The sequence below is a fragment of the Dreissena polymorpha genome, chromosome 8 (genome assembly GCF_020536995.1).
Source record: "Dreissena polymorpha isolate Duluth1 chromosome 8, UMN_Dpol_1.0, whole genome shotgun sequence".
NCBI lineage: Eukaryota > Metazoa > Mollusca > Bivalvia > Myida > Dreissenidae > Dreissena > Dreissena polymorpha.
In genome coordinates, this window is record NC_068362.1 from 405,348 (window position 1) to 429,669 (window position 24,322).

The 24,322-nt window shown below is 34.1% G+C and overlaps 1 protein-coding gene across 1 annotated transcript; it reads left to right on the top strand.

Annotated features, from left to right (window-relative positions):
* The first annotated feature begins 758 nt into the window (after nucleotides 1-758).
* On the top strand, nucleotides 759-9,158 carry LOC127842090 (fibropellin-3-like). The gene is made up of 6 exons (XM_052371408.1): nucleotides 759-839; nucleotides 1,173-1,242; nucleotides 4,079-4,192; nucleotides 6,672-6,785; nucleotides 7,161-7,274; nucleotides 9,022-9,158. Exons 1-6 carry the CDS (start codon nucleotides 759-761, stop codon nucleotides 9,156-9,158), a joined length of 630 nt encoding a protein of 209 aa, XP_052227368.1.
* The last annotated feature ends 15,164 nt before the right edge of the window (nucleotides 9,159-24,322 follow it).

Sequence of the window (24,322 nt, forward strand, 5' to 3'; positions counted from 1 at the left end):
TGTATCGATCGATCAAAGAAAATAAGTATGCACAACTTATGCATACACTATTACATGATCTGAGCGCTGTATTTTCTGCAGGCGTAAAAATTTTTTTTTTCCACGAATCCGACTGACCCTAATTTTGTGCGCCGACACTTAACTTTCTTGTTTTCAGGTTGAATTTTGAATCATGTCTGCAACATTCGAGAATATTCACAAAATTTACTATTTAGTTTGCGATAACTGTTGCGATAATAAAATGTTAAATTATGCTATATTATAGTGTTAAAGTATTAAATAAATAATATTAAAAATAATGTTATACGTAGATTTGGAAAATTAATGCATGCAATCCCATTTCGTTGATTCGTAAAAAGGTTAAAGAAACGCAAAATTAGACGCCCTACCTGCCAAATTGTTAGGGTCGATGTAAGGGAAAAATGACATTTTCTTATTTTCTCATCTGTAGTCAGAGGATCGTGAGCTTTTTCTACACTGGTTATCATAAAGACTAACAGCGAAATTGTTCTTTGTTTATAGATCAATCAGTTAGTATCATGTTGAATTATAAATATACCAATTCCATCGGCTTAAACAGTTGTATATGTCTTATAGCACCCATTTTACAATTCAGATGTACACTATTTCCAACCAAAGTCGTTATCAACAAAAATATCTTACGAAATTGTTTAGATCTAAAATTACGAGTTTGCTAATGCGCAACTCATTATTTTTCTTGCTAGACATCAATTAGTGTGACCTCAATCCATGTATTAATGGCGGGAAATGTACTGATGGAATCAACGACTATAACTGCGCATGCGCAGCCTGATATGACGGAAAGAGCTGCGAAATCAGTAAGAATTTCGAAAAATATATAATTAAATGTTCAAATACGTTTTATTAAGATCGACGTTATAGATAATAAGTCGCATTTCGTAGGTTTTGTTCTGGTTTACGATTAAAGTCTATTACAAACAAAAAGAATTTGCAACAAAAGAACTGTTTGAGCAGTTCAAGTAACCGAGGTATGCATATTTACACAAAAACACATAATTCTTTCAAACGACCGTATTTCCGTGTCGTTTTACTAGCATTGACAATGTGAAATTATTTGTATTCACTGTTTTTTAAGAAATAAGAAAAATTACAGTATTGACGCTTATTAACGTCAACTTGTTGTTTCTTAGACATCAACTAGTGCCAACCAAACCCCTGTCAAAATGGCGGTAAATGTACAGATGGAATCAACGATTACAAGTGCGCATGTGTTGCCGGATATGAGGGAAAAAGCTGCTCACTAAATAAGCCTTTTTGATCATGTTTTTTTTTAAATTCATTTTGCTTTTTATATAAATACTTCGCTGTTTATGAATTGATTTGTGTTTAAGGTTTAGAGATGTGCTGCATTTTTTGACGAACATTAAGTGATTCTATGTTAATAACTTATGTACTCAAAAATACATGTGTGTTGATATACATAGGGAATATGACATGATTATGGTGTTCCGATGAGTTCTTTCGCACGAGCTGATTGTGTGCCGTTGCGAGCACGCAGAAGTGCCTGAACGAGCGGCATTGATTGACACGATGAACAAGTGCGATACAGCACATCGCAAAAATTTATTGGCGTCGCTCTGGAGGACGGCGACTAGTATGTAATGCATTTTTTTCGCTTATGGGAGGAGAAGTTATTTAACGGTTCAATGTATATATTTTTGTTTTAAGACTATCTTGCATAGTGGTGATTTTGTGTGTAAATTAGTGTAAATAAGTACTGTATTTGTGCCTATTACATTTATTATAACATTTATTGCCAATAATGCAAAGCTAATTGTTTTAATTAATAACTGATCCACAACTGATCACAGGGGAAAGATCACAGGGACTGGGCAAATGCGCGAGACTTTCTGGTTTTGTATAAAAACAAAACATAATCAAAATATATTTATTTTGTGGTTTTTCTAATTTGCTTATTTAGTGAAGAATCAATGTAGTACGATATTTGACGACCTATCGCTCAAGCAAGTTTATTGGAAGGCGTAGTGGTACGAAAACGTACAATGTATTAGTTTATTAATAGACATATACTAACGATCGCTTTACACAACTTCACCAAATAGCAGTACATTAATGATGACAGTCGGAATAGCTCAGTTGGGAGGGCGTTAGACTGAAGTTGTTTACGCAACAATCATCTAAAGGCCCCCGGTTCAATCCCGGGTTCCGACACGAACGGAACAGTTCGGCGGCTGACAATTTTTTTCAGTCGGGTTAATAAATATAATAAAGCTTTTTTATATAGACATTTTAAAATCCATTTAACTACAATTGGTCATTTTTAATAAAATTAATGGATGCCGCGTGGTGACAACGTTAATTAAAATTTCTTACATCACTTAAATATCTTATAAAAAATACAAGTGTTCTTATATTAAGAACTAAAGGCAAACTACAGATCTATTATCCATGTATTTTTATGGTTGTCTATCATAGGCCCTACCACATATAGAGCGCGAAGCGCGACACGTACTGTTGATTGTAACAATGAGTTGCGATAAAGGAAGCAGCCGCTTATCAAGGAGGAGCTGTGCCCTAAGCAATCCGTTTCCTTTGAGTCAAGCACTCCTCGGAGTTTTTTTTTAAGAACCACATATAGAGCGCGAAGCGCGACACGTATTACTCTCCAGGTGGTATGGGCCCTTTCGCATTATCCGACCATTACGTCCATAGTTATCTTCCTTAGAATTTGAGAAATTTTGAAATCGTTGTTCGAAGTCCAAAATTTTCATCCGATTGTTCCCAAACTTGCACAGGTTTTTTATCAATGAGGACCCAACCCAACTCTATATGAGCAATATCGGATCATAGGTCCAGAATTATGTCTCTTTGAATTAAAAAAAAAATGAAAAACTCCTTGGTTATGTGATTATGTCAACATTTTTCATCAGATTATTTCCAAACTTACAGTGTCTTCATATCAATGAGTATTTTTACCTCATTTTAAATGAGAAACATCGGGACAATAAGTCCAGATTTTTTTCTATAAAATTTGACAAAATAAACAATTTTCACTTGTTTAAAAGATTTCACAACTTTCGTCTGAATCTTTCCAAACTTGTTAAGTATTTTATATCAGTATTACTCGAACCCCTTTTGAAAATGATGAATTTCGGAGCAATAAATCTATTATGATCTTTTATTGAATTTCAAAGTATTGTGAAATGCTGCTTCTTTATGCAATTTACAGTTTTTATTCATTTTGTTTTCAAACTTTTACAGTGTTTTCATATCAATGAGTACTCAACCCCTATCGTAAATATGCAATTTAAGAATAAGTTCAGAATCATCTCCCCTTGAAGTTGAGAAAAATATGAAATTACGCTTGCAAGATGAAGCAGATTTTTAAAACCTACACAGGTCTGTTCCATTAATGAAAACTGCACACGGATGCCAGTAAAAAAAAGGAAACCAATGTAAATAAAATGAACTATGAAATATTTGGGGGTTACAACACAAAATCATAGAAACTGGTTATTTGGGGATTATAACATATTATCAAAAATAATGGTTATTTGGGGTATAACACAAAATTATAGATAATGGTTATACCAGTATCTTTTTCTATTTTGTTTAAAATAATCGGCCAATATTTTAATATTTATAGTAGAAAAAATATCGTTCCATGTAATTTCATTGAGTGCCTTTTACACTGAAATTCCCGACGCCCTTTGATGCTTTGCATCAATACTATGCTTGTAACATACTTTCATACGAATAAAACAAATTCACATGTATTTGATACTCCAATGATTTGTTTCGCACGATTGTGTAGCGTTGAATTTAGGACGAGTGGAATATATTTGAAAAATGAACAATTGCGACAAAGCCAACCGAAACTCCAAAGCCATTTATAATACACCTTCATACTTGAAAGAAATCTTTAGGTCACCAGTGCAACCAATTATGTATTTTTAACGTACATAAATATTATAAGTGACAGAAATAACGAATACGAAATTTTCAGTTTCTATAACGATCCCTAAATGATGATTTTAAGCGCATCTAGACGTGCTAGAGTGTTTTTTAATTCCAGACATCAACTCGTGGGATCCAAAGCCCTATCAAAATGGCGGGAAATGTAGCGATGGAATCAACGACTACGCATGCGCATGCGTGGCCGGATATCAGGGCAAGATATGCGAAATCAGTACGTGTTTCACCGACTTATTAATGTATTTTCATAAACTGGAGTGATTTAAAAATTCTAAAAATAGTACAAGAAATGCGTATGAGTTACAAAAAATTGTGTATTCTTTCAACGAAAACATAGTAAAGAAAGAAAGCAAAAACAATGCATGCATGCATGTTTTAACAAGTGTTTGGGTACATTAAAAGATGGCATGTTTTGATATGTTGTAATGTTGTAACTTCTTGGGGATTTGAGGTATATTTTGTGGTTGCAACGTAAGACAGCTAACAGGTAATTATTCAGTTTAATATGGTTCTCGAATATACATATGATGGAGACGATATAAACAGTAGTATGTGTTCAAGACGGAGATATTCATTGCAGATACTCAATGTAGATGTTCGATTAAGTCTGAAAATTAACAGCGTAGTTTAGCACTGTTATATTACTCTTTCAAGGAAAATATATATTGAACATGTTATAATTTAAATGTAATTCGACTCGTACATACATATCCTTGAACATCTCTCCGAATGTGATGTTATATGAACTGTAAGTTTAGAATTAAGTGTAAATGTGTGCATCAAGTGATCGTTAAAAAGAATGAGTAAGGACAAGTTTCCATTTTGCCTCTGACCGAACAAATTTCAATTTCCATACAGAAATATAGTCAGGATACTTACGAATCAATGCACGGACAGCACAATTACAAGACGATATGACTAATAGACACTTACATATGTAACATATAAAACCACACCTGACAGTAAAGGCTTTTTAAAAAGATTAACTCACTCAGCAATTTCTAAACAAGCGTCGATAGGCCAGCCCTGTCACATACTTCCCCCCTGTGAGAAATCGTCCCGTAATATTACCAAAAATACGTCATCCGTATCTTGGATCATTCATAATGCTACAATACTTGAATATAGCAACGTAATTCTCATACTAAGTATAAGACGTCTACAATACTACTTAAACTACGACTGAACAGCTTCCTCTTAAGCTAATTTCCCCCTATTAAAGATAAAATATATTGAATCGTCAATGCATATCATACAGGTGTAGATAAACTTACACTGCACAAGTTATTATGAATCATTGAACATAAAGCAACTAATACCTATTGCAGTGATTTATGGTCTAAAGACTGTAGCAATAGGTAATAATATGTCAGACAATCGATTCTGTCTTTGTTCTGCTGTTATAGTAAACATGTGATAGTCAGCATATCTAGCTGGTGGTTTCCTGATCCGTGTTGACCTTCTTCCGGTTCACCGTTCAGCATGCGGTCTCGGAATAGGCAGTTTTCTTATCCATCGTTCAGTTGCACCTCAAGTTGCTGTATAATCACTGCTAACATATGGTGAATGTACATGTAGACTTTCAGGGTACCCATGTTGATAATCTGTTATATCGTCTACATTTAATCTTATCTTCTGGCGTTGTTGCTTCGCCATCTTGCGAAAGTGCATATTCACTTACTGTAGTTCTTGGGTAAACGTTAATGCTCTCTAGCTTTTCATCTTCATAATCTTCTCTATCTTCATAAGCAACAGCAATGTATTCTGTTGGTTATGCAATATCCTTCCTCCTTTGGATTATTTAAAGTTTTATAATGTTTTACTGAAGTTTTGGGTAATACAGTATTCTTTGCATTTCAGACATCAACGAATGTCGTCCCAACCCTTGTCAAAATGGCGGTAAATGACGCGATGTAATCAACGACTTCAAGTGCGCATGCGTGGCCGGATATGAGGGCAAGACATGCGAAAGTTCAGTAAGTTCTTTTGCGTTGTCTTTGTCCGTTTGATGGATGCTCTGCAATGGATGGCACTACATGTATTCACATTTTAAACAACTATATGAACGTGTGAAGAAGACGTAAATGTACACATATTTTAATGTATTTTTGTATTACAAAAATCATGCATGTATCAAATTAATATTTAAAAAATATGTATTTTTTGAATTTCAATAATTATCATAAAATCTTTTTATCTCTGTCCATAAATGTGTATAATCGACTATTTTACAATTCATGAAATTGGTTAAAACAGTGTTGGCACATGGATACAAATCGTAATGTTTCTATGATAATTATAAGCAAGAATTTACCACTGTTGATCATTCTGTTATACCAATGTTGACCGTACTTTTTTCCACTGTGTACCCTACTATTTAACAAATGTTGACCATACTGTTAAACCAATGTTGAACATACTGTTTAACCACTGTTGACCATACTGTTTAACCAATGTTGAACATACTGTTTAGCCACTTTGACCATACTGTTTTATCACTGTTGACCATTCTGTTAAATCACTGTTGACCATACTATCTTACCACTGTTGACCGTACTGTTTTATCACTGTTAACCATACTGTTTTGTTACTGTTAACCATATTGTTTTTATCACTGTTGACCAAACTGTTTTACCACTGTTGACCATACTGTTTTAACATTGTTAACAATACCGTTTTTACATGTTTGCCAGACATTGAAATTTGTTCCTCGACACCTTGTGAAAATGGCGCCAAGTGCGTGGACGGAGTTGCGAGCTTCACTTGCATCTGTAAGAGCGGTTGGCAAGGAGACCGTTGTCACCTTGGTAGGTATTGACCCCCTTTCAAATTCTTGTTAATGATCGTTCTTACCTCGCAACCTATATCCCCTTCAATGCATGAAGACCTTTCTAACCTTAATGCACACTTTATAAGATTCGATCATATAGTCGAAGATTTCATTCAATATTTTTTGCATAAACTGTTTTTGATAGAAAGTATATCTTTGAAATTGTAAGATAATATCACACAATTAAAGCTCGGAATTCATTTTTAATACATTTTAGCCACAATTGTATTTTAAAAGATTGGAATACGTGAGAGATATATCTCTCGAAAAAAAAACCAATAAACGTCAATGTTTAATTGTTTAATTAGTTGTTGTCAAAGCGCTGAAATGGTTGTTGTTGTATAATATATAGATTTGAACGAGTGTGCCTGTAGCCCGTGCAAGAACGCCACCACGTGCAACAACCTGCCGGACGCGTACACGTGCACGTGCGTGGCGGGATACGCGATAACAAACTGTGCGATCAGTAAGTCCGTGTGATTTCCAGTTGTCATTGTTCCAACTTATGTTTTATTTATAATTTTATAAGAAAATTGGAAATATTTACACAACACAGCATCTTCATCGGCAGCATCAACAGTAAGATCAACAACAACACAAACAACCGCAGATATTTTTTTATCTGGCAGATATTGATGAATGTGCGCCCGGTCCTTGCAAAAATGGCGGCAAATGCACGGACGGAATAAATTCGTACAAATGCGCATGCGTTACCGAATGGACTGTGAAAAAATCAGTAAATACATATTCCTTGCTTATTAAATGTATTAGTTGACTTAAAAATATGTATTAATGCCAAGAAATTGATACATTTAACGAAAAAAACACATTTATTTTGTAGGTCGAAGTTTATTTGACGTAGCTTTGTTCATACACTCACTCTGTGTATACTTTTAATCAATTAAAATGCTCATATTTCTGATTTGATGAACACACAAACGTATTCATATTCATGTTAAATGCTTGTATCCGCATTCAGACGTAAAATAAAAAAGCTACATGGCAACGCAACTACATGCATTATATTGTACATATATGTATACAAAGTCGTGTCTAGTATTTGCAGTTAATATAATATTAAAGTAATAATGTCCTCATCTGACGAACATTATGAATTTATTGCGTAAATCGTTTGATGTCTGAAACGTCTTGATGAGACAAACGTAGCAATATTAGAAAATGAAAACTTAAAGAATATTTTGTGTTTATGTTGGTTTGTATTGTGCTGTATTGTGCTGTTTTGTACTGTTTAGGCAATCGGTCACTTGCCTTAAATAAAGGACCAACTAATTGTTTTTAATGAAAATTCAATACTGCTCCAGCAGCTGGAGTTTCACTTCTTTATATTGTATGGTCGGATATTAAACTTAATTTTCGTCAAATTACGATTCTACAGCCCTCGAATCATTACAGATGTGCAATAAAATGACAGCTTTCAGCCTGGCGGCTTGTTATTTCATATGTTACGTACGCGCCCCAGTATGTTGTTTATAGTTATCGACGTCGTTATATCATGTCTGCCATATAGAGCTAATCTGGAACTCGATGAAACTTAGCCCCAATAAACATTCGTTCAATTAAACGTCATCAATAGATGACGTTCAATATATCACTTATTCCATATAAAGCTGCACGGTAGCCTATATACTTGTCTTAAGCATCATGTAATGGCCCTGCAAAATGTTTGTGCAAATGATGCCCTTAAATTAAAACTGGTTACCCCCCTAGATATAACCATCAGTAAAACTGCCCAGAAGGTACAGTCCAAAATGAGTTATGATATGATTCGATGTTTTAAAAAGTTTAATAATGAGGACCAAGTCATATTGGTTATACTAAGATCAAAACTATTTTATACAGATTTGAGGTCGTAGGCACACCTACTCATTGTCAGATATGCTGGGACATTTATTGAGCGAAATCAATACAATGGCAACTTTTACAGTTGGTGACGGCTACTAACCCGAATCGTTGTACTGTCATAAAATTGTTTAAGGCTCTTGAAATACAGTTGATATGCTTTTCTGTTTTCCGTTCGACCAATTTGTTAATAATGTTCAGGCAACTAAGAATCAAGGATATTTTACCATTCGATAATAATATATTACTTTTTTTCATTTTTAAGCTGTTAAATATGTATACTGGGTAATGTGAACTATATCTGCGATCAATCTTCACTATTCAGACAATAAAAATCCATTGTATTAATACAGGATCATTCAAAGATTGCTCCGAGCTTCTTAGAAGCGATGCCGCAAAGCAAAGTGGTGTGTACACCATCACCACCCATCTCACTAACACCAAGATACAGGTGTACTGTGACATGGTCGCAGATGGAGGGGGAGGGTAGGATTTATTTAAAATATGTTATATCAATAATACATGTGTTACCGATGTGTATTTAAAGAAACTTGATATTTAATAATTATGCACTATGAGAGATTTCTAAACCAATGAATGGTTTATAAATAAAGTTGTTGATGACATTGTTGCTATCACTAAATAATATAATTTAGGTTTTCCAAAGACGGTTCGATGGCAGTGTGGATTTTTATCGATATTTCAGTGAAATTGAACACGGATTCGGACAAAAGGACGGCCAACACTGGCTTGGTATGTTCTGTATTGCATTTTTTACTCAATACGTTAAAGTATAATGAAGAACTCAAGCTGTACTTAGTGTTAACTAGCCAAACACAACGCAACACATTAAAACATACACAAATAAAACTTGTATTGGGTATGATCTAGTTCCCGTTTCAAAACTATGTTAATGCTATTAAATGAGCTTTTATTTTAAAAGTAAAGTGCACACCCAATACCGCTATGGAAACCAAGGCTTTGTAGTATTGCACACAATAGATTATGATCAATAGATCAGCAGCCTGAATATTGTAAGAAACATCTTTGAATAAAAATGGAAACGTATTTATCACGGGTGACACAAATGCTGTAAGCGGCCATAAAGCTGCTTTTATTGAAAACGACAGAATCCTATGTGATTTTGATTCATTTGACAGAGATGCCCCACCCGGAGGGCAGTCTGTGACCTTGATTCAAATAGCTATGGCGACTATTTGTTAAAGTTTATAAATCTACTTACAAATGAAGTGTAAACGGTAGACTTTCTCGCGAAATTCGAGTTTGCAAATTAACTTGCTTTACTTATGATGGGGTAAGTGCAGTCGACTATTTGTTTACGTCAGTCACAGCATTTCACGATTTAGTCATTATGAAAGTGATCGATTTCACTTATTTCTTAAATCATGCCCCATTGATATTTTTTTCTAAGCACGAACGGTAAACATACTCAGCGCATATATTTTTTTGAAAATCGTAGTACATGAATAATTGTGTACACGTTTCAAGAAGTAGATCACAATATACTATCAGGTGTTCGCTCACGCTAGAAAACTTAATAAAGGAGGTGAAAAATAATTTAAACTTTTCATTAGAAATAATGTTTAAACTAATCATAATTTATTCGCTTTCGATACATAATATAAACAAACTCTTCTGCTGCTATGTCATTTACCCGAATGCCAATGGTGTCATAAATCGCGGCCATCTTTAGCACAAAATGATTCTTTCTGGTGTCAATATCAAGTCGACATCACTTATCCGCTCTATGTATGGTGAGGTCAAACTTCAAATAAAACACAGTCGTTCATTTGTGGACCTTTTTAGTAGCAATGTCGGTTCCTTTCAGTGATAAATTTCATTGATAATAATGTTCCTGTGAAATAACATAAAGAATTTAATTTACGAAACGTCTGTATAACGTTATTTCAGTTGTGTATTTATATCCTCCGTGTTGATGCTTCGGCAGTTATTTTCTTAGTAACAACAAAATTGGTACGGGGATCGTTAAATAAACTTTAAGCATATTGTTATAACTTAAAATGTTGACACAACACGTATACTTGTTTTCCGAATAGTGGGTTTGCAACACAAAAGTTTAAAATTTAAACACAATGTAAAAAACTAAGAAATCGAAACTGTAAGCAATTTTAACTGACGTTTAGTTTTATGCCAAGGGGGATCGTTAATGCTTGTCATGAATAAACTATATGGAAAAGATACATGGGCAATGAACTCGTTTTTTGTATAACGAAATATGTGGAAGTCCCAATACATGTTTTCTTCAGTTTAATCCGAAATATTAATTGCGAAGTATTGATATATATTTTGGCAAGAAATATTGAAAGTAAGTTCTGTAAAAGACTGTTCAATCTGTACTTATTAATAAATTCATTGACAATGTATGCTTGAAGACGGCCGGTGTCCTTTACATAATGGCGGGTACCTACGAATTGTCGGTCTGTTTTATACTACGTCACAATCACAATTAAATTGTATCCTTAAAACCGTCATGAATATGAATAGACCAGATATTGATACACAAATTAATACTCTTAATGGGTTCTCCTAAGTTTGCCAAAATTTGAATAATGCAGGATTTTCATATGTAGGGTCATTGTTGTAGTATTTTACTCTTGATAGCTTGATTCCTCTGTTATTTACTGATCCCAGAAATCAGTATATATGTTCATGGGTAGTTAATATTTATTTATAAAAATCATTATTAGTTTGTAATGTAAAGAACTTAAACCTGTATTTGAGAGATCTTTCGATTTTATTGACCACAAACATCGAAATATAATACTATAATAATCACGTTCCCATGAAGGTTTATCCACACACCCCGAGGAATTTCCATACTACCCGAGTAATCGAGTAGTCGGTTGAGATATAATCGTTACACCGTTAGTAACTGTTGTGTATGGGATATACACCCTCAGTAATTTAATACCATACGAGAGCGAAGCGTGAACATACATTTTACGAAAATATACATTTTCGTTTTTTTTTCGATAAAATGAAATGTTTGCTAGTTTCAATCAACAATTTAAATACTGAGTTTGCGTATTTAAGCTTTTATATTTCGATGTTTTTGGTCAATAAAATCTAAAGGTCTTTCTAATACAGGTTTAAATTCTTAACATTACAAACTAATAATGAAGTTTATAATTTATGTGTAACTAATAATACTTACATGTCTGTTTCATTTAGAAGGAAAAAACAAATTTATACAAATTACGTCTATACAATATCAAGTATGTACACATTTTTGAAACTTGTACATAATAATAATAATAGAACGTTTAGTAAGGTAGCTTCTTACTGTGTAAACTATATTATTTAAAAGAGATACCGATATGTTTCTTAACTCAACGTTTGTTAATGTCGTTTATGTACAGTTAATTATGAAATGAATTCACACACACGCATGCACGCACACACAAACACAAATGTGCACACACCTTTTCTCCATTTTTTAAGGATTGTGTTTTATAATAACATGTTGTTTTTTTCGTCATCTCTTATTATTACTATTTGTATTCTTTATTATATTCACGCATGTTTGTCTTATTATAAATTTCTTAACACAATGAGCTGTACTGTGATTGAGTACATAGACTATTTGTTCTTTACTGTTCTGTTCAGTTCATACAAAATCACCTTCTTATATCATCACTCGAAAACGAAATAGAGTAGCACCTTAAGGATATCTACTGTCGGGCATTTGGAGAAGTTTGCACTTATATTTAACACATTTTGTATTACAAATAACACACATAGCTAAACCACCACACTCACTTAAGGCTGCACACGATTTACCTAGATTCTAACACTTAAAGAATAAATTAGAAACCTCTATATATGATTGCAAAATCATATCGCTATTGATAAAGTCCTAGATCTGGCTCGAAACATCAAAATGAGATGGAAAAAGATCCAAATGAAACTTGATATTTTGAAAGCGCAAAAGATAATTTTATAACTTGTGCTTATAGCTTAAGTTTCCCATTCTCGCACCGATGTTACCGGCAAACTGAATAAAAAAGTGCGCGGGCATAACATTAAAGTTTTGCCTACAAAGTGGTCAATACTATAGAGTGTTACCCTGTTTCGCTTTATGTTTAAAACTTTAGAAAATATTTATATGTTCAACTGAATTGAAGTCTGATTGTAATAGTTGCTTCGTGTTGATATAATACTCCGCGAAAAATCTCTCAATAAAATGGGATTTACTGCGCTCCCATTACGCCATACTTCGCCTGAGATCGGAAAATTTAAATAGCATCTGCTGATCGTTCTAAACAATATTTAGAAAGGTAATGTATTTGTAGTTAACAGGCATGGACTCCTTTCTTAAAGTGTCCGCAAATATCCAAGCCATTCATTTGGATTAATCGTTGCAGATGTTATTTTGAAAACTTTTTTTTTATAACTGGCAGAATGTTTAATGTTCTTTACGCGCAAAATGTTGTCTTCACTTTTTTGTATATTGTTTTATCATTACACGATTTTAGAACGATCGACGCTTAGTGTTGTATGTGTCAAGCTCGGTATGTTTTGTAAGTCCATCTAAATGTGTACACTGTATCTGTAAACTTGACATATTCATAATGAAATTAACATAGCACAGTAATATAAATATATATATATTTTTAACATTCACTGTTCCCAGTTGCATGCCTAGCTTTTGCGTGTTTTTGTCTGCAATTCTATTTTTTGCAACAATCAAATGAGCGTGGACATCATCGGGAATAAAAGGTTATGCTTAATCATCGGATCGCTTTTATTATGCATGCGCAAATTGGTCTTTGAAGTTTGAATTATTTCATACATTTCCGCAGTCACAGACAGAAAAAACGTGATTCACAGAGAGACATAAGGCAAACGTTTTGTAGTACAGGTCAATGTATTATCTCCAAAATGTGCATTTAGTGTGTGCGGGAATGGGGCTGTTCAACTAGCGCAGTGGAATGTTCATATGTTTCTCACCTTGGCAAGCCGGAATCAATCCCCGATACCGCAAGCATGTGCGTTTGGTCCACCCCCCCCCCCTTAGGCGCTTGCGGATTAACTTCGAAAAGCGGGTATTTCGTTCTGTGTCCAGTGTGCATTCACCCATGAAAGTTGATTAACAAGTTGTAATATCCGATCATTATCATAAATTGATCCGATGCAATCCAATGGTCATTCAATAGAACTTTGTTTTTTCATCGTGAATTTACTGACCACGCTTGCTTTTGCCAAGACCGTCTAGTGGTCGACATCTATTACAACCTGTTAAGTTGTAAAACTGTTTTCATTTTTGACAATGTTGTACAACTGTTTGCTGATATTTGCGTGAAATATAGTAATTAATGTGGTATTAATGTCATTTATGTTTCATTTTATTTCATGTTTTGTTCTTTGTAAAAACATTGTTATTGTCTGTGCAAAGGTCATGCCGTCAATTGGTAATCGTACTCAAATACATGGATATACAAACCCATTGACATTTTTAGCCGCGAGTCTCCACCTCTCTCCACTACATTATAGCTAATTTTGTATTCCAATCTTCATTATAGTCCGTTATTTAGTTGTTAAATAATAACAATATTATGTGTTGTTCTAGTTTAAGTAACACTGGCTTGACCTTTTATGTCTTTTAACAAGGGAAAATCGTGCATAATAAATCTTTATATGTATACTATATTTTGTCCCAGATTCATCTTTCACTTTATCAGTCATTTTACTTTTTACTGACGTACGGATCGAGGAAGGACTGGACAGAAAGACACATGACAACCCGAAGCCTAATTCGTTTAGCAAATTTCACGATAATATAAAAAATGTACTTTTTGAGTTGTTTTTTTTTTCTTCAATTTTTAGTTTTGTTATAAAAAGCGACCTGACGTGTGGCTTCTAATGGCAAAACGTGTCGTGCTTAATCCATAACTTGTACTTTGTAAGTATTCCACGTTTAAATTAAGTATGTACCGTACAATAGAAAGTCACAGAATCCATTTTTGAGAACTGAAGGACGGACTAACGGACGAAAGGCATACAGCCATGACGGACGGATTTTAAACAGGGCACTCATTAAATATCAGATTAACGCATAGTCTTTTTCCACTGTATCTCGAATTTAAATATTTGAAGATATAAAAGGTTTGGGTAATATATTGCCGACAAATCACCGACAAGAACATTTCCACCTCGTATAATAAATATCATGATATTAAACTGTACAATATTGTAGGACTAAAATACATCCAAGAGATCACATCAAGTGGTACCTATCAACTGCGTGTGGATTTCAAACGTTGGAACCAGACCCGAGGATATGATGTTTACAGCAGGTTCAGTCTGCAACCGGGTACTAACTACACAATGAATATTGGGTCACGATTACAATCATATAATGGTAAGTAACTTGCTGTTTTAGGCTTTTATTAAACAACCACAAAACATCTTGAGCGTAGACCCAGCAGACATAACTTAACCACGAGGACAATCTGGTAATAGTGTGGGATATATATCTTTTACAAAGGCCACTAAATGCGTCGGAATGTAGGTTCTTTTATCTTACTTTGATTGAATAGTGTGTTCAGATTGATTCAATAAACGCATAACAAAGATTTAAAAAAATTGTTGGCTGAATAAAACATGCTTATAAATAACGTGTCGTCTTAATATATACAGCGAGGACTCAGCTGAAAAAATAAACATAATTTAACACGAATATTCAATATTTTGAAAATATTATGTTCCATTTTAATCAGATTAAGTAAGAATACCTCACCCAGGAACAACATAACTTCTTGTGTTCTAATCCGTAGATACTAACGAAAGTTATTAAATATATATGATTTGGCAAACGATAAACAGGTATACTTTACATTTTTGAATTGGACTTAAGTCACTGTTATATCCGACTCGGAAGGCATAAACATGTTTACCATAGTCTCAGTCTCGGTATTTAGTCAACCGCGTTGCACATTGGAATAGCCCGACCTATCAATCTAGGGTCAATTTTAAGTAATGACCTGACATAAAAACGAAAATATACTTATTTAAACATAGCCCATTATATGCAAACTGTGATTTGTATAAAAATCTTCAGTACTTTCTGCAAAATCGTGGGATCCAGATTTATTATGTATTTTTTCAGTTATTTCACTTTTTTTCGGACAGACATATTGAACAAAGGAATAAACATAAATAAATATTGAAAACCTTTAGTCTTATACGTTTACCAAGTTTAAAACTTATTTATCATGTTCTTTATTAGTTATTACAATTTTAGTTCTAGTAAAAGCCACTTGACGTTTGACTTCTGATGGAAAAATCGGTTCGTTCATAATCCTTTAAGTGCCCTTCATAAGTATTTCAAGTCCCATTCAAGTATCTGCGGTACATACGAAATTACAAAATGGGTAGGTGGGACCGACAGCTATTTTGCGCGAGCGAAAATTAGTTAAGTCCATTAAGTCACTAAAAATGTCAAGTTTATACAGCTTACAAAGGAAACGGTTATTATGAAAGTGAATTAAACGTATCGAGCTGAACCGGTTTATTTTTTCAAAACGCATAAAACAATGCCTTCAAAACTTTTGGTTCAAATCAAATAATACTATGCGTAGTTAATTCACACTGCATACAGGCTTAACACGCTATCACATAACTGACACACATTCGATACAAAATAATTGAACTGTTAATTATTTAACCAATTGCGATGCATTTTAGGGTAAGTTGTTTATAAGAAACGATTTTTCGAGAATCATAGTGTAAGGTAATACTATTATTCGAACTTCTGCTGTAATTGAAAAACTGTAATGGTCTTAGCAACTGTTACGGAATGATCCGTATGCGTTTGCGATATAACTAAAACTATTAATGCCTTCGTATGCAATAGTAAGATTGATTGAGCAATAAAATCCTGTTTAACTTTCAACTATCCGAACTGCCTATAAAATGGCCTATATACAAGCAAATTCGTTTGTTTATGGACGGGTGCATATGCCTTAATATTTGGTATAATCCTAAAAAAGTATTTAAGTGTTTGATAATGGTTTTTATGCCCCCGGTAGGGTGGCATATAGCAGTTGAACTGTCCGTCAGTCAGTATGTCAGTCTGTCCGTCCGTCCGAAAAAAAACTCTAACATTGGCCATAACTTTTTTAATATTGAAGATAGCAGATTGATATTTAGCATGCATGTGTATCTCATGGAGCTGCACATTTTGAGTGGTGAAATTTCAAGGTGACCACCATCCTTCCAGGTCTAGGGATCGAAAAACCAAATCTAAGAGAAGTAATAAGCTTTATAACGACATAATTATCTGACCTGCCAAATTATATATTGTTTTTTAATAAATCAAAGTGGCGCAGTAGGCGGCATTGTGTTTCTGACAAACAAATCGTGGTAAAAGGTCAAGGTAAAGTCATCCATCAAGGTCTAAGGTAAAAAATACAAATCAAAGGGAAGTAATAAGCTTTAAAGGGAGATAATTATTCAATATTGAACATAGTAACTTAATATTTTGCATGCATGTGTATCTCATGGAGCTGCACATTGAGTGGTGAATCTACAGTCACGGTAGTGGCTTTAAATTATTTGCTACTAAAAATAGAGAGTGGCTTTTAATTATTTGCTCACTAAAAATAGAGATTTGTTAGAGACAATTATTTTCAAGGGAAGTAATTTATATAATTATAAATCTCAAATTATATATTTCCTTACCAAGAAATTAACTTCTTTTCACAGTTACTGTACAGATTTTTTATTTTGATTATTTATAACTCAAATAGCTAAATGATTTGTGAAAGTTTTTTTTAATGATATAATTATTATTTCTTTATTGTTCTAATTTGTGAATGGTAGGGTTCATTACATACCTTTGGACTTATGTCTATAGGTACATGATGAACTCTGGCTATGATCTCTTTGATAAACCACAGGCCTTGGTTGTCAGTGATGTCTGAATTTGTCATTTTGACTGTCTACAGACCCTCCCCTGGTTGGATTGGACAAAATCCAAGGGAAGTAATAAGTTTTAAAGGGAGATGATTTCTATACCTGCCAAATGATAAATAGAAATTTTATTTCAAAGCGGCGCAGTAGGGGACATTGTGTTTCTGACGAACACATCTCTTGTTATGCATTGAATTATCCTCATTGATATCTATACACCCATGCAGTTTCATATTAAAATCGTGTATCGTATCTGATTTATAGCCCTGAATAAGATGTGTTTGTGAAACATTATGTCCACATATATTTAGCCTTTGACCTTGAAGGATGACCTTGACCTTGACCTTTCACCACTCAAAACGTGCAGCTCTATGAGATACACATGCATGCCAAATATCAAGTTGCTATCTTCAATATTGCAAAAGTGTACATTAAATGGGCTGTTTGAACCATATATTTGACCTTTGGCCTTGAAGGATGACATTGACCTTGACCTTTCACCAACCAAAATGTGCAGCTCTTTGAGATACACATGCATGACAAATATGAAGTTGCTATCTTCAATATTGCAAAAGTTATGGCAAATGTTAAAGTTTTACGCAAACAAACAAACACACAAACCAACAAAGCAACAAACCATCAGACAGGGTAAAAACAATATATCCACAATTATAGTGGTGGGGGACATAAAAATTACACAACACAAAAACAACTAAGAGTAATAACTCCTATTTAAGAAAGTAAAATGGTATGGTTCATGTGCATGACACTTCCCATCATTGATATCTATACATCCGTGCAGTCTCATGTTGATATCTTATATAGTTTTTAAGACGGACGGACGGACTTACGGAATGAAAGACTGACGGACGAACGGACGGATAACGCTAATTCTATATCCCTCCGCCTTTGGCGGGTGATACTAATATTTAAATTGTGTATTATTGTTACCATTCTTAAACTAGTATATATACACTGCCATATGCCTATTATAATAATATCAGAAACATTGGATATGACCATTCATAAAAAACTGTTGGCGTTAAGTCGATATTTTTTCATATTTAATTTGCTTTACTCATTAATGTTAATTGAGTACATACTATTCTTATTTATTATATTTAAATATCATTTTCATCATTCAGCTTATGTACGGTAACAAATATTTATTTTAGTTGACAATGATCTTTCGCTAAATGGCTCGCCCACGAAGTCTGCAGTTGGCTGTGCATTCAGTACTTTCGATCACGACGTGGATAATGCCCATAATTATCATTGAGCAAGGAGTTATCATGGAGGCTGGTGGTACAATGACTGTATAAATGCCATTAACCCAAATGGACTATATGGAGGGCCGGAGACATATGGAGAAATTACATGATATATGGTTCAACCTATGCAATGCCACTGGCTGCCATTACCATGATGTTCAAGGAGGCATAGTGCAGACAAGAACAGCGTTTTTGCTTATATAGAATTTTGAGTGAAATAAACACCGTACGTAACTACATCGCATGAACAAGCATTAATTTAAAGACAGTACATAAAAGTTCAGTGTCATGCTTAAATAATGTTGTTGTTTGTTTTAATTATGTTCTGTTTTAAAATACATACATAGTACATAGCCGTAGAAGTGTACGTTTCAAATAAATGATTAATTCTTACGCACAAATTTGCAATTGTAGGAATGAGCTTTTATCATTTTCAAATTCCTTTATGAGACACAAGAGTTTTACACACAGTCAGCAAATTGATCTTAAACCGTCGATATTATAATGAATAATTATTCTGTGATTCTAGTAGAAAATAATAAACACGACGTCCGGTGCAAATTTACTGCTACTTTTCACATGGAAGTAAATGCGTTCAGTACATTTTTGGACCGGCTGCTACGATTCTAAATTGTTTACCCCTGCAGTAAACCGTCAACAAATATGACAGATCCGGGCAGTGTTTACAATAAAATATATTTGAGAAATCATGTCGACAATGAGATACCGTCTTGACATGTATGCTATTTGATCATTAAGTATGGTTCACAGTTACAATCGATAAGTTTTGTTCCGGTTATGGCGTTTTAAGCGCCATCAAGACAACACGCCGTCACGCCAAATGTACGAGCCGATGTTTTACATTTAATCACGGTTTTTGGCGTGTTCGCGTCTTTGAGATTTTTAAATACACTGTAAAACCAGAATGAGCGACGTGCGACTAGTCGTTCCCGCCAGAACGATAACACCACATATTCATATATATTATTGCGCCAATATTTGGCGTGTTGGATTCTCTGATTTGAATCGCTGTGACATTTTTGCGGGTTTGAATGGATTGATGGGCAAAACCGAACGACATATTTCCGCGTCGATATACAATTATGGCATGTATCGTTCTTTAGTGTTGTAGATGGTTTGGAGGTCACGCTAAGACGACACACAAGAGGGCTAATATTATATTGTAAGTTTTCAGACACTCTCAACTTTCGGACAGCCCCGTTTTAAGGCTCAATAATTATTTGTAGTGACTCTAATTTTTCGGACATACGAGTTTTTGTCCATAATGATTGATTCTAAATTTTAGGACTTATTATTTGAGAATGCTATTTAATCAGAATTTTACGCTGTTGCGCTAATCTGTTGGCAATATGCGTTTTTTGCAATCGTTTTAAGGTAATAAATCCTGGCATACGAATGCTCTCAGGCGGCAATCGACAATAACATATGGGTTATTTGGTAAATAACTATTTATACCGGTAATGAACATTTGTTTAAGTCAGCAGATTTAAGTGAAACATATATACAATTAATTGATACTATACTCCATGGTATTTTACAATCACGAGCAATTATTTTTTTGAACAGTTTACGCTATACAAATTGCATACCTGTATATGATTGTAAAATAATTTTAGAGTGTCTCTAAATCTTTAAAAACCTTTAAAAAACGAAAAAGAAAAGTATCTACATGTTTGGACACCTTTATTTTTTAATATTCTTTGTTTTTAAATTTGCTGACATACAAACAAATTAATAATGTTTAATTGTCCAAAAACTTATGGTACTTACGTCATGTGTTATTTTATGTTTGCGTTTCATATTTAGTATGTAACTACGACGTATTCATACGATTTTATATTTAAATTCTGTTATTCTATCCCCACTACCTGAGAGTGGTGGATACATTGGTGTCACCCAGTTTTATGTTCGTCGGTCTTCAGGCGTCGGTCTGTCTTGATACATGTGGGGTTTGTTATTTTCGCAATAAACTAATTGATGACGAAACTGAGCGATAGCGAACTTGTCTGTGCAATAAGATCAGAATGCCATGTTTCTATCAGCGCATGAGAGAGACGATCCGCCAATTTATGCTTTCTGTACCGAAGAAATCCGAAGGCATATAAGATAACGTAATGAAAACCGGACATAAATTGTATACAGCTGGTCCACATACAATTTAATAATGTAAACTTCACCCAACAAAATGTCAACTTAACCTAGCATAATCCCAACTTAACTCAAAATAATGAAAACTTATTCCAACATAATGCCACCTTATCCAAATATAATGCCGACAAATCCCGACATTATGCCAACTAAACCCAACATAATGTCAACTTACCAAAAATAATATCAACTTAACCTAACATAATGTCAACTTAACCAAACATAATGTAAACTTATCCAAACATGATGCCAACTTAACCCAACGTTATGCCATATTTACTATGCATTGTGTTAACTTAACCCAGCAGAATGCCAACTTAACCAAACAAAAATCAATGGAATAATAACGTACACGGATCGACGAGTTTTCATTGATATTTTATTATGGTCTTAAATACGACGATTTCCAACCACAAAATATTTAAATCAAAAAGAAAACTGCAAAATGGGTCTCGGGAAACAATAAAACGAATTAATCTCTACCTGACTGTCTGCACCCGATTGTATAAACGCTGGTTTCAGTAACCTCTCGGTAACTTTTAAACCTTGGTAAGTTTGTGATTAGTCAGGTTTAGTAACCTTTAAGGTAGGTTGATTGTGTATACACGATATTTACTTCACAAATGAAACTATATAAATAATTAATGTTATTAAAATAATTTGTTTTAAAAACCTATGAAAAGATAATAATAAAGCTAATGATTGATTCATGTGGTTCAAATCAAAATGCAAATAAAAAATCAACAATCGGCAGCATCGAGTCTGTAAGAATTTAACATAATAACAGTACTAATACTAGATATATAACTTCAACAAATCGTAATTTATAGCGAAATGTATTATTTTCGCCAATTCACTTACAAATGACTCTTCAAAATAAATGTAAATTATTACTATGATTTCAAAAAATAGTATTTTAAGTGTTAGAACAGTGTATGGCTGTCAAGACATAAATCGCGGATGAGCGGATTAGTATAAAAAAGACGGCAAACCTGGAAAAAGAAGAAATGGTGTCGGGATTATTAAGCGGAATCCCTGGTGCGTCAGTGAGAGTTTGCTTGCAGGTGCCTTTTCATTCTTATTTTTTACTGGTGTAACATATCCTTGAACGTCATTAAATGCTATTCTTCTAATTTGGGTGTAAATTCTTGTTTCAAGACTGCACTATAAAATAATCTCTTTACGCCAAAATATGATGATAACACCTTTACAGCACGATGAATGCGATTCTAAGTATATTTATTAACTAAATTAATGTCTTGTACAATTAAAGCATTAACCATAGATACATAAAACATTGTGCAAGTTTAAACATACGTGTTTATGCTGAAATCTGGAAATTTTACCGATTTACTAACGGCTATTAGTTCATAAACTGCTCCGGTTCATGTGAGCAACAGTAATGTATAATGAATTACGAAGCGTGTTACAAAGTGGAAAGTTTATCGAGTTCATAAACACATTTGAACCTGGTGAAATGATTGCATAAGGCACAGGCACTCGGCATAAGTTGATACCAATCCCCCCCCCCCCCTTCCAGCTGCTACCCCCCTCCAAAAACCCTCAAAATTGCCCATTTGTAATATAAAATATATTTTTAATATATTTGAGTCGTGTTCTGAGAAAACTGGGCATAATGCATGTGCGAACAGTGTTGTCCCAGATTAATCAGGCTAATCAGGGATGACACTTTCCGCCTGTATTGGATTTTTGCTAAAAAGAGACTTCATTTAACAAAAATGTCATAAAAGCGGAAAGTGTCGTCACCTGACGACACTTTACCCACATGCATTATGCCCAGTTTTCTCCGAACGCGATATAACAATGTATGTGACTATAATCCTGGAAATCCTGATTTCGGCACAATTGCTACGCCATTGTCGAGTTCAAAATGCTACATAGAGACGGATGAGGTTGGACGGTAGTATCAGTTTAATTGTAAATAAAATTTCACCGTTCAATCGCTCACAGCAATATACAGCTGTCTTGCAACATGGTGACTGATGGAGGAGAATCAACGACAGTATGTGTCTTATTATAAATACAATATCCCCATTACATTCACTCGCGCAAAGTTACGGGTGTAATGTGCAATGAAGTCTTAATAATTATGCTCGTGTAATTTTATTATAAATACAATAAGTTCGATTCACGGACGATCTTTATACAACAGTGGCTACTTTTCTGTTATATCGCATGTTGCTGTCATTAGTGTTCAAAATGCACAAAAGCCATGTACGTCATCTATATCGCTTCAATATAAGATGTGAATGTATACTCACCCCGACCGCACTACTTTCAAACACAATACCTTACATGTATGAAAATATGACGCTGCTTGTAAAACATAACATGTTAAGAAATCTTGCATATTTAACAAAAGATATTTACCTTTAACATCAATAACTGAGTGTTTACTGGTGTGTGTGTGTGGGGGGGGGGGGCTGACATTATTATGATGCAAAATTAGTCAAAATATTCGGTGCTTGAAATCAATATAAATAATAATTGGAAATAAAGGGTTTATTTTTGTGTTGCTTACATTTGTACTTTTAAACCAAATTTGTTTAATTGTATGCATGTTGCACTAAAACATGGAAGCTTAACACAAGCTGCTTGTTATCAAACTGTAACCCTACTGTCTGTGTAAGGTTACTTGCGGTGTGCGCGTATATACATCTGAGGGGCGTTAAAAATGTCGGTCCATTACAACCTCAGTCACGCGTTAGTTGAAAAATATTGCTTGTTTAGTGATGCAGTTTCTGACGTAGTTAAAACCATAGGAAATGTGAAAGCAAGCACAAAGCATTTAAGATAGAACCTTGAGATCGACGGCTAAATCCGAACACACCATTTTAAGGCAAGACACAATGTAATGAAAATTACTAAAACATGTGAATCTTAGCTAACCACTCCCTTGAATACGCCGTCAGTTAGAATATTTAGCGCAAAACGAACAGAATACCAAAGGACGACAGACCGCACATCAACTATGGTCTGCAACTAGAAAGGCGACATGTGTGATAACGCACCACTTAATAGCCACACATTCGTCCATTGTAGAGCCCATCACGAAATCACTTCAGGCTGTTCAATTAGACATGATCGGTATTAAAAAACACCCCGATACTCTGACATCGAAGTTCACCGATCATCGACAACATTCAGAATCGGTTTAGGCGGAGGATATATTCGGCCCGGAATTTAAAACAGCCGAAGATATTGGTGTTACAATTACTATACCACGGCAATGTGGCCG